The following is a 26,674-nucleotide window of genomic DNA, read 5'->3' as shown; positions in this document are numbered from 1 at the left end:
TAGAGATGAATTGGCCACGCCCACAAGACACAAACTACAACTAACACAAACTGTCACCTGCCAGTTCCAACATACGGTTACTGTACGTTCGCTGTACGATGTAAATTTTCCTACTAGTGGTTGTCATAGTAACGTTTATCCATGAGTGACTACGTTATCGACTTATCGTACGATATATTTAACGAGTTCATAGTACAAATTTAAAATGCGTAACAAGCACTAGCACTGATTTTATTTAAAACGTACCGCTGAAAAAATGACACGCGAGATATTAACGACGCACTAACAATGTTTTCTGAAGAAAAAAAATGTAGAAAGAAAAGTTCTAGCGTTTGAGAGAATCCAGTTCTAGTGAATTTTGTCGGAGATCGAGAGATCGAGTCGCTGAAGCTGAACAGCGAATGAACACCGTGAAACTGAAGCGCTTCACTAGCGGGTTAATTAACTCACGCAAACGCGTCCTACACACACGAGGTTAATCAGATACATACACAACGTTAGCGTTATATTGCAGCTCGCTTCTGCACACAATGACGCAAATTGTTTAAGTTTATATATAAAATGTGTGAATGTATGGATTAAATTTTGCATTTTCTCATCAACTAACATGCTGTTGATTAACATTCAGTTCCATTTTAATGAGTAAAGTTGATTTTAAAATGAATAAATATGACAAAACATTGACAAAATTTAAAGAATATTTTCATCAGAAGACAAAATTTATGACTAAAAACTGTGAAAATTATCACTGGAACTGACCTGAGAGCCTCGTTAAATCTTTTCATTTTACAATTTCATAATTTTATGCACTTTACTTTAAAATTAAATGCACTTTGTTAACAGCCAGGTTTGTTCTTTGCAGTAAACTATAAACACTAAACACTGTAACACAGCGGCGTCTGGTTTGTATTTATTCGTTGCGCCCTCTTGTGGCTGTTGATTTAAAAATCTTTTGTGTTTCTGACGTTCTGATTCTGAGTCTGAATATTTTTAAGAATTTAACGTTCATTGCTCTTTGTAAGGATGCACTTGCATTATTATGCTCTTATATTATCACTATATCAGTGGCATTAAATGGTTTTAAACTGACAATAATATCGTTTATCGCAATTATTTCTGGGACAATATATCGTCCAACAGAAGCAGGTATCGTGACAGGTCTAAATGGTTCAGCTCGCATTCCGCTTCGGACAACAAATCAGCTTTCTTTTTATTTTAGTTTTACGGAAATAAAGACGTGACTATTCCAAAGGGACTCGTTGTGGCAGCTGGGGCACGCACGTCTCTGTGGCGCAATCGGTTAGCGCGTTCGGCTGTTAACCGAAAGGTTGGTGGTTCGAGCCCACCCAGGGACGAGCAGCTCTTTTCATCAGCAGGGATTGAGAAACTGACCTGGGTTGAAGGCAAGATGGAGAGAAAATCAAGAAGAAAACAGACCAAAGCTATACTGAAGTGGTTCAACACCAAGAACCTGAATGGATCAGAACCACCCAGTCAAATCCCAGACCACAATCCAACTGTGAATCTGTAGCAAGACTTGAAAACTGCTGTTCAGCAACGGTCTCCATCTAATCTGACATAACGGAGCAATTTTGCCAAATTGACTAAAATCTGAAGATCCAGATGTGCAAAGCCGACAGATACGCATCCCAGAAGACCTGCAGCTGGAAATGCAGTCATGGAGGTTCTACCAGGTGTTGAGCTACAAGGTTGAATACTTGTGCAACCAACAAATTTTTTGTTTTTCGTTTAATTTAATTACGTTATCGACTTATCGTACGATATATAGAACCATGACCATTTTTGCTGACCTCGGTATTTCCCATTGTGTTTACGTGTGTGTTTGTTTACGTAAGTACGAGTGACACCGACATTTTAGCCAATCACGCTGCTTCTGTCCTCTCGTCTGCTCTGGGGCTGTCAAACTAACATTCAAATTTTATATACGCGTCAAATTTTAAGATAAAACAAACGCACATCTGAATGAAAAAACTGTGTATTCAAATTTAAAATGTGTAACAAGCACTAGCACTGATTTTATTTAAAACGTACCGCTGAAAAAATGACACGCGAGATATTAACAACGCACTAACAATGTTTTCTGAAGAGGAGAAATGTAGAAAGAAAAGTTCTAGCGTTTGAGAGAATCCAGTTCTAGTGAATATTGTCGGAGATCGAGAGATCGAGTCGCTGAAGCTGAACAGCGAATGAACACCGCGAAACTGAAGCGCTTCACTAGCGGGTTAATTAACTCACGCAAACGCGTCCTACACACACACACGAGATTAATCAGATACATACACAACGTTAGCGTTATATTGCAGCTCGCTTCTGCACACAATCACGCAAATATCAGGGCTTTGGATTTCAGCGCGGGATTGTGGGAACTGCGCATAATTTAAACCATTCCCGCATGTTTAACTTTTATAATGCGAGAAATTCCCACACAAATGTATTTGCTTCGTCTCAGATCAAATTATGAAATACATCAACAGACGCGAGAAAAGAAATCACCGGGTCAAACAGTGTGTCTCTATTTTAGAGTTTAATTCCACAAACAGCCGGCCGTGTCTGAGTGTCGCTGAGCGCTGTAGCTCTCCGTGACCTGCGTCGCACTCGTCTTATTCACACAAGGCCGTGTGACGCGCTCGAATATTCTGAGCCACAATGAGCTGCTTGTGAAAATAGTATCAGCTTCCAAATGATATTATTTTAATCCCGGAATTCGAACATTAAATGCTGTTTTGCTCTTTATAGTGTGTGAGCGGACAGAGCGCGCCTGCCGACTCAACACCGCCGCAACGAAGCGCGAGGAAATCATCATCGTGTCTTAAAATGCGCCTTTTATCGAAAGTGAACATGAATGAACGTAAGACAGTGTGTAAAAATAGTCTCCTGCTTACTGATATTCATCCTCTCTCACGTTTCAACCGCGAGGAGACCCAACAGCTCGGTATGCAGTGTATTTTTCCTTAACTGTTATTTAATTTATGGCGAAATAAACATCATTCACTAAAATGGTTTTTAATCTTAGAGAGCTTTTTTTTTACTTAAAATAAAAAAATTACACTGACTTTTTTTTAAAAAAAACAAAAAAAAGAAATAGAACTGAAAGTGGAATATATGAAGTTCACTGACTCTGAAAGGCATTAATACAGTTTTAATACAGTTCTTCATGTCAGTTTGGAGGAGAAAAGCATGACACATTTGGTCATTAAGCTGTTTTAAAAACCACCGTACATTAAAATCTGTAAACGTAAATAAATGAAGATTATTAATTTAGCCCCAAGATTATTTATTCCCCCCCCAATAATCTTTAACCCCCCATGTGACCCATGTAAGTGGAGTTTAGCGAGTTCAGTGAGTCACGTTCTGAATCCGCTCTTTCCGTAACAACGAACTAAAACACCGACAACGAAGAACTAAAGTATAAAGAATCCACAATATCGTATTACATTAATGTACTCAGTGTAACATTTCAGCAGATCAGAGTTTCACATGTTTTTGTTGATACATTTTTAAGTTTATATATAAAATGTGTGAATGTATGGATTAAATTTTGCATTTTCTCATCAACTAACATCCAGTTGATTAACATTCGATTCCATGTTAACGAGTAAAATTAATTTTAAAATTAATAAATATGACACGAAATATTGACAAAAATTAAAGGATATTTTCATCAGAAGACAAAATTTATGACTAAAAACTGTGAAAATTATCACTGGAACTGACCTGAGAGCCTCGTTAAATCTTTTCATTTTACAATTTCATAATTTTATGCACTTTACTTTAAAATTAAATGCACGTTGTTAACAGCCAGGTTTGTTCTTTGCAGTAAACAATAAACACTAAACACTGTAACACAGCGCCGTCTGGTTTGTATTTATTCGTTGCGCCCTCTTGTGGCTGTTGATTTAAAAATCTTTTATGTTTCTGACGTTCTGATTCTGAGTCTGAATATTTTTAAGAATTAAACGTTCATTGCTCTTTGTAAGGATGCACTTGCATTATTACGCTCTTATATTATCACTATATCAGTGGCATTACATGGTTTTAAACTGACAATAATATCATTTATCGCAATTATTTCTGGGACAATATATCGTCCAACAGAAGCAGGTATCGTGAGAGGTCTAAATGGTTCAGCTCGCATTCCGCTTCAAACAACAAATCAGCTTTCTTTTTATTTTAGTTTTACGGAAATAAAGACGTGACTATTCCAAAGGGACTCGTTGTGGCAGCTGGAACACGCACGTCTCTGTGGCGCAATCGGTTAGCGCGTTCGGCTGTTAACCGAAAGGTTGGTGGTTCGAGCCCACCCAGGGACGAGCAGCTCTTTTCATCAGCAGGGATTGAGAAACTGACCTGGGTTGAAGGCAAGATGGAGAGAAAATCAAGAAGAAAACAGGCCAAAGCTATACTGAAGTGGTTCAACACCAAGAACCTGAATGGATCAGAACCACCCAGTCAAATCCCAGACCACAATCCAACTGTGAATCTGTAGCAAGACTTGAAAGCTGCTGTTCAGCAACGGTCTCCATCTAATCTGACATAACGGAGCAATTTTGCCAAATTGACTAAAATCTGAAGACCCAGATTTGTTTTTCGTTTAATTGAATTGTGCGACAATAAAAAATGTTAGATCGGCTTCCGGTTTCAACATGAGCGGGTAGCACGCGTTTTATGATAGCTCTGCACTAATTCCAATAGAATACAGTCAGAACGTCTTTTAATAATCTTTTATTGTTAGGAAAGGAACAGGTTTTTGATTTACAATTGATTTATCAGAGTTGATGGTTTAGTATATTCACAGTTAAACATGCCAGCCGAGCCTCGTGAAGCAGCGGATCAGGCCTCGCCTCGGACTCTGCTACAGAAAATGTACCGGCTGAAAATACTCAGGACGCGGGTAATAAAGCGATTCTTAGCGCAATCTCTTCTCTACGCTCAGAAATACGCTCAATCAAAGCCGATATCGGCGAAACAATAGACTCCAAGATTGAACAACTTGCTGTTTCGATACGAGGAGAACTTAAGGCGTTCCAACAGGAGGCCAGTTCTGCGATTTCGGCGGTTAAAATCACGGCGGATGAGCATGCTTCAAAACTGGCAAGCTTAGATACTCACGCTTCTGCTTCTTCGGATACGGTACTCAAGCTCGAGCAAGAAGTGGGCCGTTTGAAGCAGGTGGTAGAGCAGCTTACGGACAAATGCATGGACCTTGAAGGACGTAGTAGGAGACAAAACATCCGCGTACTACACATCAAGGAAGGGGCCGAGTCCGGAATGAAACCAAGGGACTTTATCGCGCAACTTCTGATGGGGGCATTATCGCTAGATAATCTACCGCTTGTCGATCGCGCTCATCGGGCATTGCGAAATTGGAAATATTTTTTGAGAATAATGATACCCCCGAAGTTTCACCAGGACTACTTTGGGAAACGCTGAAAGCCTTTTTAAGAGGATGTGTTATCTCACATCAGGGGTCGAGAAATAAACTGTATAAAGCAAAACTTTGAGAGTTAGGGAAACAAATTCATCAATTAGATAATGAAAATTCACAAAATCCCTCATTAGAAACATACAAAAAAAATTCTACAGTTAAGATATGAATATAATAAAATTGTTTCAGATAAATTGAGTAAATCATTCCTTTTCATTAAACAGAAATACTTTGAATTCGGGGATAAGCCACACAAATTACTTGCAAGACAGTTGCGTAAATTAGAAAATGATAAGACAATTCATAAGATCAAGACAAAATGCGGAATCCAATGTACTTCGTCTGAAGATATAAACAACTGCTTTGAGGAATTCTATTCAAATTTATACTCCTCTGACCCTTGCTTTGACTTACAGACTACGGATAAGTTTCTAAATAAATGTAATCTTCCCTCTCTTACTCAGGATGAGCGTGATTCCCTTAATAAGAATATTTCTTTAGAAGAGTTAAAAAGCACAGTTAATTCATTAAAGAGCGGTAAAACTCCAGGTCCGGATGGCTTGCCCTCTGAATTATATAAAAAATTTAATGATATACTTTCCCCCTACCTCCTCAGAACAATCGAGGAGGCATTAGTAACCGGACTACCATCAACGTTTATTGAAGCAGTCACAACTGTTATTCCACAAAAAGGTAAAAATACAGATCAATCTCTCTCCTTAATGTAGATCAGAAAATACTGTCGAAGACTCTCGCAAACAGACTTGGTAGATTAATTAGTGGTCTAATTCGTACTGATCAGAATGGCTTTATTCCTGGCAGGAATTTTCCCAAAATACGAGACGCCTTTTTCATATAATGTATCACGCCAAAGCTACTCAAGAAAATCTGGTAATAATCTCTCTCGATGCTGAAAAGGCATTCGATAGAGTCAAATGGCACTATCTTCTCGCAGTCCTAGAAAAATTTGACGTGGGTGATAACTTTATAAATTGGATTAAGATTTTGTATAAAAGTCCTACAGCTCAGGTATTAACTAATAATACTTTGTCTGGTCCCTTTAATCTCCAAAGAGGGACTAGGCAAGGCTGCCCCCTTTCTCCTCTTTTATTTGCGCTGACCGTAGAGCCCTTTGCTCATTTCATTCGTTCTGATGCTTCTGTTTATGGCTTTCACACTTTAAATAGTCAATAAAATATCTTTATATGCAGATAATATCAGCTCGCATTCCGCTTTTGACAACAAATCAGTTTTCTTTTTATTTTAATTTTACAGAAATAAAGACGTGACTCGTTGTAGCAGCTGGGGCACGCACGTCTCTGTGGCGCCACCTGTTAACGCGATCGTCTGGTTTAAGCGACCTGTGGCCGTCCAATCCGCGACAGCCGTTTCCATCATTCTCCATCATTCTCCATCATTCTCCGCCAATCCCGATGCCCATTTCCATTATTCTCCATCATTCTCCGCCAATCCCGTTGCCGCAAAGATGGATCCGCGAATCACAATGGACAATCCAAGATGGAGTCAAAGATGGACGCGCCAATCAGATCGTGCGCGTCGAAGTGACGTTTCGTTCGCGCGATAGGTAGCGGATTTCAAATAGCCAGGTAAGAGATGTTTCTTCGTGTTTTTCAACAGTCGGTAAATTTTGCAAAAAATATATATATATATATATATATATATATATATATATTTATATCGCGTGTTTAGGTGTGTGCTTTGAGCGGTCTTTATTATGACACGTTACTTTTGTAATGTTCTAACGCGTAATTACGTGTGTATTATAGTGACTTTTGGAGTTATTACATCTCGTGTTCCAGAACTCGCTTTTAATTGTGTGCTTTGTTCAAACCTTATGCTAGCAAGTTTTGGAATGTTATGTCGAGCGTCTTCAATTAGCTTTGGAATGTTTATCGTGTTGTTACTTTTATTATATAGTGTTTGAATGTTTATCATGTTATTATTTTTATATATAGTGTTTATCATATTATATTATTATTATTGTATAGTGTTTCCTTTTGTTCGACAATTTCATTAATCAATAAGTTCAATTCTTTGCATTTTATTGTCCCTTTTAATTTATTTAATTATCACATGTTGTGATTTAATTATTATACAATTCGACATGCTTCATAGACACTGGTCAGAACCTACATGACCAAACAAAAAAACTAGGATGGTAAAAATGGAAAGAATCAGTGCATATTTTTAACAGTTTTTCTATGAGTCTTTTTTGAAGTGCTAAAAATGTCCAAGCAAGCCTCAAAAATCTCACAAGGCCATGGGGGACGAGGAGTGGATGTCCCGCCTGCGGCGGTTGGGCAAAAACGAACAAACAAAAACACTGGTAAAAATGGAAGTTGAAAGAAACCAGGTCTGTTTTAAAATGATAATGACTGTAGCAGTTGTACAACTTTAGAAGAGAAAACATGCCAATGCAGTAGTCAGTGCAGTGATGTGGTCAGTGTTTTATTTTTAACAGTTTTTCTGAGTCTTTTTTGAAGTGCTGAAGATGTCCAAGCCTCAGAAATCTCACAAGGCCATGGGAGACCAGGAGTGGATGTCCCGCCTGCGGCAGTTTGCCAGCACAGGCGTGTGGCCCTCCGAAGCAGGCAACAGACCTGCTCCTCGTCAGAAGAAGTGGTATGACCTGTTTCAGAGGGTACGTACAGGCGAATGTTCGCGGGAAGACAGACAGAGAGCCACACAATGTAATCTATTGGCTGTTTGTCAACTGACACGCTGTTTTTTAATGTTACAGATAGATAAATGTCCAGCGCAGGCCCGTGGACAGACGTCCCTTTTTGGCGGAGTACAGAGCTGTCTTTGTGGGTTCCACCTTCCCAGGGTATGTAATTCAGCCCTTTGTTTTGTTTTTCAATAATGACTTGCCTTTGGACGGGTTTTGACCCTGTTTCCTTTTTATTGCACTTTTTAGGGAACCAGTGATCAGCCTGCCTCCACGTCCGGTGCCGCCCCTACCCCGACCTCTGCCCAGACGACCAGACGACCTCCACTTAACATATCAATGGTAACAGATTAGTCTGATTGCTGTATAGACTACCCACCCCACCCCACCCCTCACACACACCTCCATTGTCAGGTGTGAGCAATTGAGTCAGATGTGTGATTATGGGGGTCAGTTGTCACCTGAATAAAACATTTGTCCTGTATGGTTTTAAACTTATGTTTTTCTGTGAACTGTTAGTTTACAAAGCCACGGTTTGGAGGGACCCACAGTGCTGCAGCCAAGCCTAACGTAAACATACCAAGGAGGAAGCTGGGGCATCAGGTTGTAGAAAGATCATTTAAAAGACTTTTAAAAGAACAGCATGTTTATTGTGTGGTTATGTTCACTATGCTAATATGTGCAATGTGTTTCCTTACAGTCCTCATCAGCCTCCTCCCCACTGTCTGAGAGTGCCAGCCCTTCTCCTTCAGCCTCTGTGACAGCCGGCACTCATCCTTCCTCCACCTTGAAAGCAAGCTCTTTTCCTCCCTCCACTGTGAGGGCCAGCCCTTCTCCTTCAGAGTCTGTGAGAGCCAGCCCTTCTCCTTCAGAGTCTGTGAGAGCCAGCCCTTCTCCTTCAGAGTCTGTGAGGGCCAGCCCTTCTCCTTCAGAGTCTGTGAGTTCTCATCTCTCCACCACATCACCTTCTTGGCATAGACAGCATATGTATGTTTGCATTTGGAATGTTATCTATGCAAACAGAAACAAACTTATTAATGTTCCATCTGAATGGTTTTTGTCTCCTTTAGGGAGATCCGATCACCTCTGCTGCTCCCAGTGGTGTGCCGACTTCTGCTCCTCCAGCTCCTGATGATGGTTCTGGGTCCGTTTCTTCTCTGCCACCTGAAATGAGGAAGACGATCCCCTTACAAGATCAGCGGTGGATTGCATCTACACTCTATCACGGTGGCAGACTTCGGTCAGGCTTGAAGCTCTGGTACGAGCCTCCAGTCCCCTCCCTCATCTACCACCAGGCTCCATTACCAGACCGGTTCTTCACACACAGGCTCCTGGTGTGGATGCCCTACCACCTGTGGAAGGTCAGGCTGTTTTGTCCTGTCTGTGGGAAGCAGCTGACTGGCTATGGCATCCATAAAAGGGCTCGCAGGGTGCTGGACATCGACAGGTATTACCTGATGGTGACAGAGACACTCAGGTGTACCGTTTGTCGTCTTAATTACATTTCCACCAGCCAGACTGTCCTGAACCAGCTCGACTTGCCCCACCGGGCACTGTTTCGCGTGATCTTGACATACAAGTAAGACACAATCTACACACGTGTTACAGAATCTTAGTTCAATAAATAATAATAAATGTTCATTATATTGACCGTTTAATCGTTTGACAACAACATTTTGTTTATCTTGCGTGTAAAATGCATATATTTTTGCTTAAAAGGTACGCATGTGATATTCGTGTCATACGCCTGCTGAGGGAGAGGACACTTGGAAATAGCCCCACTAGACTGGCCAGACAGCTAAAGGAGAACCATGGGGAGGAGTGGCTTCACCACTTGGCCCACTACATGGAGGAGTGCGCTGTCTTTGCTGACCGCCCCAGCTTCCTCCCTGTTGCTTTTCAGGAGCCTCCGCAACCCATTGAAGTGCCTACCAGCAAGTGGCTGTTGACTGTTTATGGGAAGGACATCATAAGCCGTCTGGATCATATTAAGGCCAGCATCACCTCAACATTTGGGACCATTTTAAAAATGGATTCAACAAAAAAGGTAGAAGTTAGTTGCTTCACACTTTTTGACTGCACACATCACTTTTTGTTTAGCATAGCGGTTGTGTGTGTGCACTATGGAATTTATTGTTATTAATGCTTGGTGTGAATATTGTTTGCGATTTCAGATCACGAAGAAGCTGGCCGGCCATGCCCGGGGCACTGCGCAGTGGATGTCCTCTGTTAGCAACGAGAGAGGACAGATACTCATCAGTGTCCTGACTGCCCAGGAAGGCCCTGGTCTGGACTCCATGGTGTCAGGCCTGGTCAGCAGGTACCAGCAGGCAGGGGTGGCTCCTCCGGTGCTGCTGTATGTGGATTCTGGCTGCTGTATAGACAAGGGGCAGAGCAAGCTGCAGACCCGTTTTGGAGGATGGCCTGACCTGAACATCAGGCTGGACATCTGGCACTTTATGCGGCGACTGGCGACAGGGTGCTCTACGGATGCTCATCCCCTCTACCCAACCTTCATGGCACGTCTGTCGGCGTGCATCTTTGAGTGGGATCCGCATGACGTTACTCTTTTGCGTCGGGCGAAGAGAGAGCAGCTGGAGGACGAAAGGCTGCCTCTGATCACTGATGACCTGGTGAACAGGCGCATTTCAAAGAAGGAGCTGGCCCTCTACTGCCGTCGGAGGACTCGTGGAGTGGAGACCACAGTCCGCCTGATTGACCACCTCCTGCAGGAGCTGAAAGAGGAAAAGGGGAGAGACCTTATGGGTGTCCCTCTGCTGGACACGGTGAGGATGGAGTACATATGGCATGTTCAGAAGAGGCACGTGAAGTGCATCCAGGACGTGCCGGGTGTGTCTCTCTACACCGAGACAGGCACCACCACCACCAAGGGAGGGATAGTGCTCACCAGGTACAGGTGCGCTAGGGGCTCAACATCACTCGAGTCTTTCCACTGCCACATGCAAAGGTTCATTCCAGGTTTGTGGATTTTTGGCATTTCACTGTTCTGTATATCAAATACCTTACAGTACAATACATAATAATATGCCTGCTTACAATCTCCAACTTATGGCCTTATTTCTTAACAGGAACCAGCGCAAACACCCTGAATTTTCAGCTCTATCTCCTGGAAGGCCTGAACAGGTGGAACCAGGACCGGGCAGCAGCTTCCTTGGCCACCAAGCCATCCTCTCTCCTCACCTATGCAGGGGAGGTGGTTCACTGTATAAACACAAACAGTCTGAAGGTGTTCGGGAGGAAATACATTCCCAGCTTCCAGGCCCCTTCGAAGTACACTGGTAAGTGTAAAACATTTAAATGACCTCAGCTCCACCATAATTAGTTTAGTAATCTGAATTCTGTTTTCTTTAGGGGAGCTTATCGGAGTGGACTACCTACTCGCTCAGACTGGACAGCCGCTTCAGAGGGTGGACCCAGATGCTGAGGCAACAGACCAGCTGCTGGAGGAAGTTAATGTCGATGAGCAGGAGGATGAAGGATTTGAGGAGGACCTAAGTGATGATCGTACCTTGGCCTCGTTGCTAGAAGATCTGACAACAACTGCCGCCAGAATTCACCCTGCTGCTTCCTCCGCCCCGCCAGCCGCCGCGTGTTCCACCGCCCCGCCATCCGCCGCGTCCTCCTCCTCCTCCTCCCAGCCAGCCACTGCGTCCTCCTCCGCCCCGCCAGCCGCCGCGTCCTCCTCCCAGCCAGTCGCCACATCCTCTACCGCCCCGCCATCCGCTGCGTCCTCCTCCCTGCCAGCTGCCGCGTCCTCCTCCACCCTGCCATCCACCCCGTCCTCCACCGCCCCACCAGCCGCCGCGTCCTACTCTGCCCAGCCAGCTGCTGCGAGCACTGATATGTCTACAGCTCCACCTGGTATCAGTGCTCCAGATTCTCCCACTCAAGTGCCTGAGGAGACTTTGGTATGTAAATATCACAGTATTAGAAAACTCATTGTATAATAGGTTACCATTTGAACCTTTGACCTATCTTTAAACATTTGAGTCATTCCTAAAATACCTACTGTCATACATGCAGACAGTTAACATATATTTTATTCAATACACTGTCTTAGGCTGTGGATGATCAAAATGTGCCAGGGATGGACCGGGTGGACAGCCTGGCAGATTACCTGGTGGAGCTGAGGCATCAAACTGGTCTAACCCTCAGCAGTCAGCAGGTGAGTGGCATTTTTAAAAAAGAATGAAAAGGAGAAGAAAAAATCTCTTCTGTTTAAAACCAATATTGCATGTAACTCATCCGTGTTTGCATGGTTTGTCTTTTTCAGGTCAGTGAAATTGTGGCCCTCTGGCAGAACCTGCTGGATTTTGACAAGCAGCGGGTGGTCTTTGCTGCCAGACACCAGGAAAGGTTGACCACAGGGAGGTTTCGGTCTCCTAAAAAGAAGGCCGTTTTCACTCCTGGGGTAGAGAGTCTGAAACGGTGTGTGTTGGCATCGACAGCTTCACCCGCCCAGTGGCCAGACTGTTGCCGGCTCGTGGAGGCCATTTTCATCAGACTCTGCAGGATTCACAAAAATCCGAGGAGGAAGGGCAAGGGCTCCCTGACAAGATGGTCTCTAATCCTGCACGACTACCGCAGGATCCGGCAGCTGATCTTGAACAATGGGGCCATCATACAGGGCACCAATCTGCAGCTGGTGGAGGTGAATCAGACGACTCTGGTTCAATGGCACAATGAGAGAGTGAAAAGGCAAGATCTGACTCTCTTGTTGCAAGGAATGGATCTGCCTGATCCTCTTCCTGTTGCCGCTGAGCCTCTGCAATCTGCCAGCGCTCGTCCGGCTGCACCACCATCGCAAGGGCAAGGGCAAGAGCACGCGTACAGCTTGCCGCACAACACGGTAGGGCAAGCCAGACAGAAGAGGCGCATCACCTCCACGTCCCCCCCAGACCCACGTGAGACAGCGAGACCAAAGCTGGCACCCCAAAGACAGTTGCTTCCTCGACCTCCAGGTGCTTTCGTCACACTTGCTCCCCACCCTAGCCCCACGTACACCGTGTTTGTGGTCCCTGGACCCTCAGCCACCACCACTCCTCAGCCCAGCAGCACTCCACCTTCTGTAGTGCTCCAGCCACCCCAAGCTAGCAGTATTCCTCCAGCTACGGCCGTCCAACCACAAATGCCACGTCGACCACGTGCGTATACAAGAAGAGTGGAGGCGAATACATGCAAAAAATGTGGTCGCCACAGGACAGCGGAGACTGGACATAGCCAGTATAAGGGCACTATTTACTGTCCGAATACTGAGACTCTAACGAAAGAGCAGTGGCTGGAACAGATTAAGAAAAAATAGGTTTTATTTCTTTACACAGTTATATGTATATATTTTATACGTAAATATAATGTTTAAAATACTTATAGTTTTTTTTTGTTGTTGTTGTTGTTTATAGTCTTATATAGTTATACTTTAATATTTTACTCTTTTATAATAATTTATCACTTGTATTTATTGTTATGGTGCGTGTGTTGTATTATATTATGCTTAAGCTGGTGTGTTTGTTTATTTATTTATTTAAAAATACAGTTTTATTGTTTATATACCAGTGACTGGTCTCTGATTTATATCACACTTCTGCTTCAGTAATCGTAATCACTCTGTGAGCCCACTGGGTGGTAAAACATTTTATAATCTCTTTATTTCTGCATACGCTTCTTAGCACAAATCTTTAAATAAGTAATAGAGTAATCCTATGTAAAGTTAATTAGGATTTCTAATAAATCAGAGGACAAACTATACAATAGAATAAAAAAAAAATACAATATATGTAAATACAATAATATTAATACAATAAAAGACATTATTTTGTAAAAAGACAGCATCCATAACAGTACATACATAGAGCAATGCCATGTCTTGCATTGAATTAAATCACTATCATTATGAAACTACACAGAAGTAAACTGTGGTGAGGAATAATTTATTGATTTTAACATCAGCGATGTTTCTGTAGACTATCAGATGTCATTTCAAAAATTTAATTCAAAATTTAGTTCTTGTCTGAGGTGGGACTCGAACCTGCGTCGTCTTGTTGGCAGCGTGACCCGAATTTTGCAAAAAAACGCATGTTTTCTGAGAAAAATTGCAAAACAGATGCCTACAAATCACTTATTTCTCTTTATCTCTCCTTCCTTTTCTTTTTTCTTTCTTTTCCTCCTTTTTTCTCTCATTTTTCCTCTTTCTTTTCCTCTTTTTCCTTCTTCCCCTTCTTCCCCTTCTTTTTCCCTTCTTCCCCCTCTCAAACAGACTATTGTTCCCCAGCTTCAGCGCAATCGGTTAGCGCGTTCGGCTGTTAACCGAAAGGTTGGTGGTTCGAGCCCACCCAGGGACGAGCAGCTCTTTTCATCAGCAGGGATTGAGAAACTGACCTGGGTTGAAGGCAAGATGGAGGGAAAATCAAGAAGAAAACAGACCAAAGCTATACTGAAGTGGTTCAACACCAAGAACCTGAATGGATCAGAACCACCCAGTCAAATCCCAGACCACAATCCAACTGTGAATCTGTAGCAAGACTTGAAAACTGCTGTTCAGCAACGGTCTCCATCTAATCTGACATAACGGAGCAATTTTGCCAAATTGACTAAAATCTGAAGATCCAGATGTGCAAAGCCGACAGATACGCATCCCAGAAGACCTGCAGCTGGAAATGCAGTCATGGAGGTTCTACCAGGTGTTGAGCTACAAGGTTGAATACTTGTGCAACCAACAAATTTTTTGTTTTTCGTTTAATTTAATTACGTTATCGACTTATCGTACGATATATAGAACCATGACCATTTTTGCTGACCTCGGTATTTCCCATTGTGTTTACGTGTGTGTTTGTTTACGTAAGTACGAGTGACACTGACATTTTAGCCAATCACGCTGCTTCTGTCCTCTCGTCTGCTCTGGGGCTGTCAAACTAACATTCAAATTTTATATACGCGTCAAATTTTAAGATAAAACAAACGCACATCTGAATGAAAAAACTGTGTATTCAAATTTAAAATGTGTAGCAAACACTAGCACTGATTTTATTTAAAACGTACCGCTGAAAAAATGACACGCGAGATATTAACAACGCACTAACAATGTTTTCTGAAGAGGAGAAATGTAGAAAGAAAAGTTCTAGCGTTTGAGAGAATCCAGTTCTAGTGAATATTGTCGGAGATCGAGAGATCGAGTCGCTGAAGCTGAACAGCGAATGAACACCGCGAAACTGAAGCGCTTCACTAGCGGGTTAATTAACTCACGCAAACGCGTCCTACACACACACACACGAGATTAATCAGATACATACACAACGTTAGCGTTATATTGCAGCTCGCTTCTGCACACAATCACGCAAATATCAGGGCTTTGGATTTCAGCGCGGGATTGTGGGAACTGCGCATAATTTAAACCATTCCCGCATGTTTAACTTTTATAATGCGAGAAATTCCCACACAAATGTATTTGCTTCGTCTCAGATCAAATTATGAAATACATCAACAGACGTGAAAAAAGAAATCACCGGGTCAAACAGTGTGTCTCTATTTTAGAGTTTAATTCCACAAACAGCCGGCCGTGTCTGAGTGTCGCTGAGCGCTGTAGCTCTCCGTGACCTGCGTCGCACTCGTCTTATTCACACAAGGCCGTGTGACGCGCTCGAATATTCTGAGCCACAATGAGCTGCTTGTGAAGATAGAATCAGCTTCCAAATGATATTATTTTAATCCCGAAATTCGAACATTAAATGCTGTTTTGCTCTTTATAGTGTGTGAGCGGACAGAGCGCGCCTGCCGACTCAACACCGCCGCAACGAAGCGCGAGGAAATCATCATCGTGTCTTAAAATGCGCCTTTTATCGAAAGTGAACATGAATGAACGTAAGACAGTGTGTAAAAATAGTCTCCTGCTTACTGATATTCATCCTCTCTCACGTTTCAACCGCGAGGAGACCCAACAGCTCGGTATGCAGTGTATTTTTCCTTAACTGTTATTTAATTTATGGCGAAATAAACATCATTCACTAAAATGGTTTTTAATCTTAGAGAGCTTTTTTTTTACTTAAAATAAAAAAATCTGACACTGACTTTTTTTTAAAAAAAACAAAAACAAAGAAATAGAACTGAAAGTGGAATATATGAAGTTCACTGACTCTGAAAGGCATTAATACAGTTTTAATACAGTTCTTCATGTCAGTTTGGAGGAGAAAAGCATGACACATTTGGTCATTAAGCTGTTTTAAAAACCACCGTACATTAAAATCTGTAAACGTAAATAAATGAAGATTATTAATTTAGCCCCAAGATTATTTATTCCCCCCCAATAATCTTTAACCCCCCATGTGACCCATGTAAGTGGAGTTTAGCGAGTTCAGTGAGTCACGTTCTGAATCCGCTCTTTCCGTAACAACGAACTAAAACACCGACAACGAAGAACTAAAGTATAAAGAATCCACAATATCGTATTACATTAATGTACTCAGTGTAACATTTCAGCAGATCAGAGTTTCACGTTTTTGTTGATACATTTTTAAGTTTATATATAAAATGTGTGAATGTATGGACTAAATTTTGCATTTTCTCATTTACTAACATGCTGTTGATTAACATTCAGTTCCATTTTAACGAGTAAAATTGATTTTAAAATGAATAAATATGACAAAACATTGACAAAATTTAAAGGATATTTTCATCAGAAGACAAAATTTATGACTAAAAACTGTGAAAATTATCACTGGAACTGACCTGAGAGCCTCGTTACATCTTTTCATTTTACAATTTTATAATTTTACGCACTTTACTTTAAAATTAAATGCACTTTGTTAACAGCCAGGTTTGTTCTTTGCAGTAAACTATAAACACTAAACACTGTAACACAGCGGCGTCTGGTTTGTATTTATTCGTTGCGCCCTCTTGTGGCTGTTGATTTAAAAATCTTTTGTTTCTGATGTTCTGATTCTGAGTCTGAATATTTTTAAGAATTAAACGTTCGTTGCTCTTTGTAAGGATGCACTTGCATTATTATGCTCTTATATTATCACTATATCAGTGGCATTACATGGTTTTAAACTGACAATAATATCATTTATCGCAATTATTTCTGGGACAATATATCGTCCAACAGAAGCAGGTATCGTGACAGGTCTAAATGGTTCAGCTCGCATTCCGCTTCGGACAACAAATCAGCTTTCTTTTTATTTTAGTTTTACGGAAATAAAGACGTGACTATTTCAAAGGGACTCGTTGTGGCAGCTGGGGCACGCACGTCTCTGTGGCGCAATCGGTTAGCGCGTTCGGCTGTTAACCGAAAGGTTGGTGGTTCGAGCCCACCCAGGGACGAGCAGCTCTTTTCATCAGCAGGGATTGAGAAACTGACCTCGGTTGAAGGCAAGATGGAGAGAAAATCAAGAAGAAAACAGACCAAAGCTATACTGAAGTGGTTCAACACCAAGAACCTGAATGGATCAGAACCACCCAGTCAAATCCCAGACCACAATCCAACTGTGAATCTGTAGCAAGACTTGAAAGCTGCTGTTCAGCAACGGTCTCCATCTAATCTGACATAATGGAGCAATTTTGCCAAATTGACTAAAATCTGAAGATCCAGATGTGCAAAGCCGACAGATACGCATCCCAGAAGACCTGCAGCTGGAACTGCAGTCATGGAGGTTCTACCAGGTGTTGAGCTACAAGGTTGAATACTTGTGCAACCAACAAATTTTTTGTTTTTCGTTTAATTGAATTGTGCGACAATAAAAAATGTTAGATCGGCTTCCGGTTTCAACATGAGCGGGTAGCACGCGTTTTATGATAGCTCTGCACTAATTCCAATAGAATACAGTCAGAACGTCTTTTAATAATCTTTTATTGTTAGGAAAGGAACAGGTTTTTGATTTACAATTGATTTATCAGAGTTGATGGTTTAGTATATTCACAGTTAAACATGCCAGCCGAGCCTCGTGAAGCAGCGGATCAGGCCTCGCCTCGGACTCTGCTACAGAAAATGTACCGGCTGAAAATACTCAGGACGCGGGTAATAAAGCGATTCTTAGCGCAATCTCTTCTCTACGCTCAGAAATACGCTCAATCAAAGCCGATATCGGCGAAACAATAGACTCCAAGATTGAACAACTTGCTGTTTCGATACGAGGAGAACTTAAGGCGTTCCAACAGGAGGCCAGTTCTGCGATTTCGGCGGTTAAAATCACGGTGGATGAGCATGCTTCAAAACTGGCAAGCTTAGATACTCACGCTTCTGCTTCTTCGGATACGGTATTCAAGCTCGAGCAAGAAGTGGACCGTTTCAAGCAGGTGGTAGAGCAGCTTACGGACAAATGCGTGAACCTTGAAGGACGTAGTAGGAGACAAAACATCCGCGTACTACACATCAAGGAAGGGGCCGAGTCCGGAATGAAACCAAGGGACTTTATCGCGCAACTTCTGATGGAGGCATTATCGCTAGATAATCTACCGCTTGTCGATCGCGCTCATCGGGCATTGCGAAATCGTCCCGGAGATGAAGAACCGCCGAGGGCTTTCGTGCTTCGGCTACACTACGCCCACGAAATGGAAGAAATTCTGCAGAGGGATTTTTACATTATGCCCCAAATTATGACGCCCGAGAGTTTTTCAAGAAAGTGTTCGATCTCATTCCTAATATGTCTCAAACTAATTTAATCGTAGGGGGGGACTTTAACTGTGTCCTTGATGCATACCTGGACAGATCATCTTCTAAGAGAGCCCCAGTCTCATTCAAGGCATTTTTTAAATGCATTTATTAATAACTCTAATTTAGTGGATATATGGAGACTTTTCCATCCCACCGAGAGAAATTATACCTTCCATTCACAAGTTCACAATGTAAATACACACGCACTGATTATTTCTTGATAGAAAATAAATTAATTTCCAGTGTCATGGATAATAAGATCAGATCAATCTCTCTCCTTAATGTAGATCAGAAAATACTGTCGAAGACTCTCGCAAACAGACTTGGTAGATTAATTAGTGGTCTAATTCGTACTGATCAGAATGGCTTTATTCCTGGCAGGAATGTTTCACAAAATACGAGACGCCTTTTTCATATAATGTATCACGCCAAAGCTACTCAAGAAAATCTGGTAATAATCTCTCTCGATGCTGAAAAGGCATTCGATAGAGTCAAATGGCACTATCTTCTCGCAGTCCTAGAAAAATTTAATGTGGGTGATAACTTTATAAACTGGATAAAGATTTTGTATAAAAGTTCTACAGCTCAGGTATTAACTAATAATACTTTATCTGGTCCCTTTAATCTCTAAAGAGGGACTAGGCAAGGCTGCCCCCTTTCTCCTCTTTTATTTGCGCTGACCGTAGAGCCCGTTGCTCATTTCACTCGTTCTGATGCTTCTGTTTGTGGCTTTCACACTTTAAATAGTCAATAAAATATCTTTATATGCAGATAATATCTTACTATATATTACTGAACCCCATGTGAGTCTGCCAGTTATTTCAGATACTATTAATGTCTTTGGGATATTTTCGGGGTTTAAAGTTAATTTAGATAAAAGCGAGCTAATGCCCATTGGACTAAAAGACTTATCTTCGATACAATCCTGTCCATTTAAAATTTCAACGGAAAAATTTACTTATCTCGGAATCGTAGTTACTAATAAATATTCTTCGCTCTTAAAGGCCAACTTTACCCCTCTCATTTCCAAACTGCAAGCTAACATACAATTTTGGAGAGAACTCCCGATTTCTCTGCTTGGTAGAATAAACGCAATTAAAATGATATTCTTACCACAGATACCGTACCTATTCCAGAATATTCCAGTCTTTCCACCTAAATCCTTTTTTAAACAATTAGATTCGATCATTCCTCCATTCTTGTGGGAATATAAACATCACAGAGTTAAAAAGGCACATCTCTGTAAATCTAAACAGGAGGGAGGTCTGGCACTTCCAGACTTTCGTCTTTATTACTGGGCTTCTTACGTAAGTCTAATTTCAGTGTGGTTGGATGATCATGATGCTCCGCCAATTTGGTTCCATATAATTCGTGATCAGTGTTATCCATACAATCCGGGAGCGGTGATTCTCTCCCCTGTAGCTTTGGATCATTCTACCTTCAACAGTAGTACCATAATTCGAACTATACTTCGTATCTGGAAACAGATAAAAGAACATTTCAAAATAAAGTCCCTTTCATTTCTAACTCCTATTGCTAAGAATCCATCCTTTACCCCATCAAGATTGGATGGGACCTTTGTGCAATGGGAAGAAATGGGGGTACGTACTGTAGGGGACCTTTTCATTGATGGGGCTTTGGCATCTTTTAATCAGCTGCAACAGAAATTTAAATTCCCCAAGAGTCATCTTTTAGATTCCTACAGATTAGGAATTACATACGTGCTCACACACCTTCATTGGATAATATATCGCACTCAATTATTGATAAGTGTATTGATCGGTGTAAAGGAAGTAAAAATATATCGTCCAACAGAAGCAGGTATCGTGAGAGGTCTAGATGGTTCAGCTCACATTCCGCTTCAAACAACAAATCAGTTTTCTTTTTATTTTAGTTTTACAGAAATAAAGACGTGACTATTCCAAAGGGACTCGTTGTGGCAGCTGGGGCACGCACGTCTCTGTGGCGCAATCGGTTAGCGCGTTCGGCTGTTAACCGAAAGGTTGGTGGTTCGAGCCCACCCAGGGACGAGCAGCTCTTCTCATTAGCAGGGATTGAGAAACTGACCTGGGTTGAAGGCAAGATGGAGAGAAAATCAAGAAGAAAACAGACCAAAGCTATACTGAAGTGGTTCAACACCAAGAACCTGAATGGATCAGAACCACCCAGTCAAATCCCAGACCACAATCCAACTGTGAATCTGTAGCAAGACTTGAAAGCTGCTGTTCAGCAACGGTCTCCATCTAATCTGACATAACGGAGCAATTTTGCCAAATTGACTAAAATCTGAAGATCCAGATGTGCAAAGCCGACAGATACGCATCCCAGAAGACCTGCAGCTGGAACTGCAGTCATGGAGGTTCTACCTTGAGCTACAAGGTTGAATACTTGTGCAACCAACAAATTTTTTGTTTTTCGTTTAATTTAATTACGTTATCGACTTATCGTACGATATATAGAACCATGACCATTTTTGCTGACCTCGGTATTTCCCATTGTGTTTACGTGTGTGTTTGTTTACGTAAGTACGAGTGACACCGACATTTTAGCCAATCACGCTGCTTCTGTCCTCTCATTTTAAGATAAAACAAACGCATCTGAATGAAAAAACTGTGTATTCAAATTTAAAATGTGTAGCAAACACTAGCACTGATTTTATTTAAAACGTACCGCTGAAAAAATGACACGCGAGACATTAACGACACACTAACAATGTTTTCTGAAGAGGAGAAATGTAGAAAGAAAAGTTCTAGCGTTTGAGAGAATCCAGTTCTAGTGAATATTGTCGGAGATCGAGAGATCGAGTCGCTGAAGCTGAACAGCGAATGAACACCGCGAAACTGAAGCGCTTCACTAGCGGGTTAATTAACTCACGCAAACGCGTCCTACACACACGAGGTTAATCAGATACATACACAACGTTAGCGTTATATTGCAGCTCGCTTCTGCACACAATCACGCAAATATCAGGGCTTTGGATTTCAGCGCGGGATTGTGGGAACTGCGCATAATTTAAACCATTCCCGCATGTTTAACTTTTATAATGCGAGAAATTCCCGCACAAATGTATTTGCTTCGTCTCAGATCAAATTATGAAATACATCAACAGACGCGAGAAAAGAAATCACCGGGTCAAACAGTGTGTCTCTATTTTAGAGTTTAATTCCACAAACAGCCGGCCGTGTCTGAGTGTCGCTGAGCGCTGTCGCTCTCCGTGACCTGCGTCGCACTCGTCTTATTCACACAAGGCCGTGTGACGCGCTCGAATATTCTGAGTCACAATGAGCTGCTTGTGAAAATAGTATCAGCTTCCAAATGATATTATTTTAATCCCGAAATTCGAACATTAAATGCTGTTTTGCTCTTTATAGTGTGTGAGCGGACAGAGCGCGCCTGCCGACTCGACGCAGCCGCAACGAAGCGCGAGGAAATCATCATCGTGTCTTAAAATGCGCCTTTTATCGAAAGTGAACATGAATGAACGTAAGACAGTGTGTAAAAATAGTCTCCTGCTTACTGATATTCATCCTCTCTCACGTTTCAACCGCGAGGAGACCCAACAGCTCGGTATGCAGTGTATTTTTCCTTAACTGTTATTTAATTTATGGCGAAATAAACATCATTCACTAAAATGGTTTTTAATCTTAGAGAGCTTTTTTTTTACTTAAAATAAAAAAATCTGACACTGACTTTTTTTTAAAAAAAACAAAAACAAAGAAATAGAACTGAAAGTGGAATATATGAAGTTCACTGACTCTGAAAGGCATTAATACAGTTTTAATACAGTTCTTCATGTCAGTTTGGAGGAGAAAAGCATGACACATTTGGTCATTAAGCTGTTTTAAAAACCACCGTACATTAAAATCTGTAAACGTAAATAAATGAAGATTATTAATTTAGCCCCAAGATTATTTATTCCCCCCCAATAATCTTTAACCCCCCATGTGACCCATGTAAGTGGAGTTTAGCGAGTTCAGTGAGTCACGTTCTGAATCCGCTCTTTCCGTAACAACGAACTAAAACACCGACAACGAAGAACTAAAGTATAAAGAATCCACAATATCGTATTACATTAATGTACTCAGTGTAACATTTCAGCAGATCAGAGTTTCACGTTTTTGTTGATACATTTTTAAGTTTATATATAAAATGTGTGAATGTATGGACTAAATTTTGCATTTTCTCATTTACTAACATGCTGTTGATTAACATTCAGTTCCATTTTAATGAGTAAAATTGATTTTAAAATGAATAAATATGACAAAACATTGACAAAATTTAAAGGATATTTTCATCAGAAGACAAAATTTATGACTAAAAACTGTGAAAATTATCACTGGAACTGACCCGAGAGCCTCGTTACATCTTTTCATTTTACAATTTTATAATTTTATGCACTTTACTTTAAAATTAAATGCACTTTGTTAACAGCCAGGTTTGTTCTTTGCAGTAAACTATAAACACTAAACAGTGTAACACAGCGGCGTCTGGTTTGTATTTATTCGTTGCGCCCTCTTGTGGCTGTTGATTTAAAAATCTTTTGTTTCTGATGTTCTGATTCTGAGTCTGAATATTTTTAAGAATTTAACGTTCATTGCTCTTTGTAAGGATGCACTTGCATTATTATGCTCTTATATTATCACTATATCAGTGGCATTACATGGTTTTAAACTGACAATAATATCATTTATCGCAATTATTTCTGGGACAATATATCGTCCAACAGAAGCAGGTATCGTGACAGGTCTAAATGGTTCAGCTCGCATTCCGCTTCGGACAACAAATCAGCTTTCTTTTTATTTTAGTTTTACGGAAATAAAGACGTGACTATTTCAAAGGGACTCGTTGTGGCAGCTGGGGCACGCACGTCTCTGTGGCGCAATCGGTTAGCGCGTTCGGCTGTTAACCGAAAGGTTGGTGGTTCGAGCCCACCCAGGGACGAGCAGCTCTTTTCCCTTCATTACCTCTCACTTTTAACTAATAAAGAACCAAACCGCAGCACTGCTGCACAGGAAAACCTAGCGGTTACAAAAAAACCCACATAATACACAAAAATAAAATGCATTAAAACTATTTACTTGCAGTGACATTATTCCGTCACTAGAGGGAGCCGTGAAGCACAAAATACTACCTCATGAACACAAGGTATTTAAAAATGTGCAAACTTGATGCCTCTGCTTAAATATTTATGGTGTTTTATATATTTTTGGTCTTGTTTGTATTTAGTATGACATTAAATAATTGACTTATTTAACAACATTTAGCAAGCAATAGAAGGTTTCCTCTAGTTTTGTAAAATAAATGGAGACAAACTCACAGATTAACAAAAATTAAGGAGTGAGGAAAGGTTTTCCACACTTAGTGGTTTCCAACTCTATTGAAATCTCTCCTTCTCACTGCTGACTTTGTGCTTTTGGTTTGTAGCCAAGAACAAACATCATTCTGTAAATTTATTTGCAGCTGTAAATTAAAGGTGTGTTATTCACCAACTGCTAAACGCTAGAGTTACTTTTTCCTCCATCTTGTCTGATGGTCTTCGGTCGCTTTGTCACTGTGCGCAGGCTAACAGTAACCGAGAATATAATAATCACCTACACGCATATAGTCAGAATAAAAATGTGAAATCAAAGATGTGAATAAAAATTTACTAAAAAAAAAAAAAAGGGTTCAAGCTACAGGAGGTCGTTTATCTTCTCCGTACGTGTGCAACACGGAGCCGTGATTTCAGTAACATTTAGAGATCTTATTCATTCTGTGCAAATCAGGTATGAAGTAAACTAAAGTGACGAATCCAAGCGATTGGCTCGAATGATTCCTCAGAACAATCCTGTGGTCCAACGTTTCTTCAGTTCCCCGTTCACAACTTTAGCTCCCACCTTATTACAACCTTCTTCTCCTGTCCTATACGACGTCTCAAGTCAAGTGGCTTTACTGTCATTTCAACCACATACAGCTATAGTTACTACACAGTGAAACGAAACCACGTTCCTCCAGGAACATGGTGCTACATAAAACAACACAGAACTACATATTTTCACGTAAAGTGCACATGCGAACAGCACAGTACAATTACTACCAAAACAGGACAACAGGCACAGTGAGATACAGCGCAGCGCCGACCAGCACGTAGTTCTAGTAAGAGCTCATTAAAGGTGTATAGAGACGTTAGGAAGAAAAATAAAGCTCGGAAGAAAGTAGCAGAGATCAGAATCAGAATCAGAAACAATTTATTGCCAGGTACAGTAAGAGACACTCTACAGTACTAGGAATTTGTCTTGATGTCAGGTGCAAACACAGAATCAAAGATATAAAGTCAAGGTGGAGATGAAATGAAGAATACAAAAATACAATAATGCAACACAATAACAAGGGTAAAACAAATACTAAAGTGCAAGTGACCATGGTGCAAGATGAACATGCTATATATAAATATGAAATATGTAAACAGCAGAAGATAGAATATATTAAATCAAAAATATAAATAGTTATGCACAGAAAAAGTGAGTGTACATGGTAGATAGAAAAGTTGCAGCTTCAGAGGGGAGAGTGACTGTCGGGGGGGGGGGTCACCTGAGGGGAACTGGGGCGCTGTTCAGCAGGCTGACTGCAGCGGGGAAGAAGCTGTTCTTGTGGCGTGAGGTCCTGGTCCTGATGGAGTCCTGGAGTGATGGGAGGCTGCAGCCGATCACCTTCTCAGCAGAGTGAATGATGTGCTGCAGCTTGGCCTTGTCCCTGGCCGTGGCAGCAGCAAACCAGACTGTGATGGAGGAAGTGAGAATAGATTCGATGATGGCAGTGTAGAAGTTGACCATCATCTTCACTGGGAGGTGGAACTTCTTCAGCTGCCTTCTTGGTGAGAGAGCTGATGTTCTGCTCCCACTTAAGCTCCTGGGTGATGGTGGTTCCCAGGGAGCGGAAGGACTCGACAGAGGTCACCGGAGTGTCACGGAGGATGACGGGTGGGTGGGGGGCTGGATCCTTCCTGAAATCCACTATCATCTCCGCTGTCTTGAAAGCGTTGAGCTCCAGGTTGTTCCTGCTGCACCATGACACCAGACAGTCCATCTCCCTTCTGTAGGCCGACTCATCTGCATCAGAGATGAGGCCGATGAGGGTGGTGTCATCTGCGAACTTCAGAAGTTTGACAGACTGGTGTCCAGAAGTGCAGCTGTTGGTAGACAGGGAGAATAACAGAGGAGAGAGGACACAGCCTTGTGGGGATCCAGTGCTGATGATCCGGAGTCCGAGACATACTTCCCCAGCCTCACAGATCGTTGGTGTCTCTGGTGAGTTTACATCGTATCATACGAGATGAAGAAGAAGCAGTGAGTGTTGTTTGACACATCTATCTGCATCGAAAGCGAAAACACCAGACTGTCTGGGTCCAGGAAACAATTCAGACTCGGCGAGTGCCACTGGATCAGGTCCGAGTCCCGCAGCATGTCACGTGACTATATATTAAAGGGACTCGTTGTGGCAGCTGGGACACGCACGTCTCTGTGGCGCAATCGGTTAGCGCGTTCGGCTGTTAACCGAAAGGTTGGTGGTTCGAGCCCACCCAGGGACGAGCAGCTCTTTTCCCTTCATTACCTCTCACTTTTAACTAATAAAGAACCAAACCGCAGCACTGCTGCACAGGAAAACCTAGCGGTTAAAAAACCCACATAATACACAAAAACACATAATGTATTAATATATTTACTTGCAGTGACATTATTCCGTCACTAGAGGGAGCCGTGAAGCACAAAATACTACCTCATGAACACATGATATTTAAAAATGTGCAAACTTGATGCCTCTGCTTAAATATTTATGGTGTTTTATATATTTTTACTCTTGTTTGTATTTAGTATGACATTAAATAATTGACTTATTT

General features: G+C 41.5%; 1 protein-coding gene and 7 non-coding genes across 9 annotated transcripts; all 8 read left to right on the top strand.

Annotated features, from left to right (window-relative positions):
• Nucleotides 1-1,281: 1,281 nt before the first annotated feature.
• On the top strand, nucleotides 1,282-1,355 carry trnan-guu (transfer RNA asparagine (anticodon GUU)). The gene has a single exon. It is a non-coding gene; the product is annotated as a tRNA-Asn (tRNA).
• Nucleotides 1,356-4,257: 2,902 nt separating this feature from the next.
• Nucleotides 4,258-4,331, top strand: trnan-guu (transfer RNA asparagine (anticodon GUU)). The gene has a single exon. It is a non-coding gene; the product is annotated as a tRNA-Asn (tRNA).
• A 3,088-nt stretch (nucleotides 4,332-7,419) lies between these two features.
• On the top strand, nucleotides 7,420-13,705 carry LOC113534513 (uncharacterized). 2 transcript variants are annotated; one of them, XM_053235181.1, is made up of 12 exons: nucleotides 7,420-8,108; nucleotides 8,208-8,294; nucleotides 8,385-8,477; nucleotides 8,655-8,738; nucleotides 8,836-9,042; nucleotides 9,206-9,714; nucleotides 9,855-10,182; nucleotides 10,310-11,114; nucleotides 11,225-11,434; nucleotides 11,508-12,064; nucleotides 12,217-12,321; nucleotides 12,430-13,705. In XM_053235181.1, the coding sequence occupies exons 1-12, from the start codon at nucleotides 7,959-7,961 to the stop codon at nucleotides 13,456-13,458; spliced, it is 4,164 nt and encodes a 1,387-aa protein (XP_053091156.1). In that variant the 5' UTR covers nucleotides 7,420-7,958; the 3' UTR covers nucleotides 13,459-13,705. The 2 variants fall into 2 exon arrangements, with proteins under 2 accessions (XP_053091156.1, XP_053091155.1); XM_053235180.1 differs by having other exon boundaries at nucleotides 7,421-8,108; nucleotides 8,836-9,072.
• Nucleotides 13,706-14,423: 718 nt separating this feature from the next.
• Nucleotides 14,424-14,494, top strand: trnan-guu (transfer RNA asparagine (anticodon GUU)). Its single transcript has one exon. It is a non-coding gene; the product is annotated as a tRNA-Asn (tRNA).
• Nucleotides 14,495-17,394: 2,900 nt separating this feature from the next.
• trnan-guu (transfer RNA asparagine (anticodon GUU)) lies at nucleotides 17,395-17,468 on the top strand. The gene has a single exon. It is a non-coding gene; the product is annotated as a tRNA-Asn (tRNA).
• Nucleotides 17,469-20,754: 3,286 nt separating this feature from the next.
• Nucleotides 20,755-20,828, top strand: trnan-guu (transfer RNA asparagine (anticodon GUU)). The gene has a single exon. It is a non-coding gene; the product is annotated as a tRNA-Asn (tRNA).
• Nucleotides 20,829-23,665: 2,837 nt separating this feature from the next.
• trnan-guu (transfer RNA asparagine (anticodon GUU)) lies at nucleotides 23,666-23,739 on the top strand. The gene has a single exon. It is a non-coding gene; the product is annotated as a tRNA-Asn (tRNA).
• Nucleotides 23,740-26,291: 2,552 nt separating this feature from the next.
• Nucleotides 26,292-26,365, top strand: trnan-guu (transfer RNA asparagine (anticodon GUU)). The gene has a single exon. It is a non-coding gene; the product is annotated as a tRNA-Asn (tRNA).
• The last annotated feature ends 309 nt before the right edge of the window (nucleotides 26,366-26,674 follow it).

Source organism: Pangasianodon hypophthalmus, chromosome 6 (assembly GCF_027358585.1).
Source record: "Pangasianodon hypophthalmus isolate fPanHyp1 chromosome 6, fPanHyp1.pri, whole genome shotgun sequence".
NCBI classification, from domain to species: Eukaryota; Metazoa; Chordata; class Actinopteri; order Siluriformes; family Pangasiidae; genus Pangasianodon; species Pangasianodon hypophthalmus.
This window is presented reverse-complemented; position numbering and strand designations above follow the sequence as displayed.

What these genes read in the sequence shown, in the direction of transcription:
- LOC113534513 (XM_053235180.1), top strand. Translation starts at nt 7,959, where the DNA reads ATGTCCAAGCCTCAGAAATCTCACAAGGCCATGGGAGACCAGGAGTGG. An exon ending in GGAGGAAGCTGGGGCATCAG is followed by an intron (nt 8,739 to 8,835) that starts GTTGTAGAAAGA and finishes GTTTCCTTACAG; the next exon opens with TCCTCATCAGCCTCCTCCCC. An exon ending in AAGTGCCTGAGGAGACTTTG is followed by an intron (nt 12,065 to 12,216) that starts GTATGTAAATAT and finishes ACACTGTCTTAG; the next exon opens with GCTGTGGATGATCAAAATGT.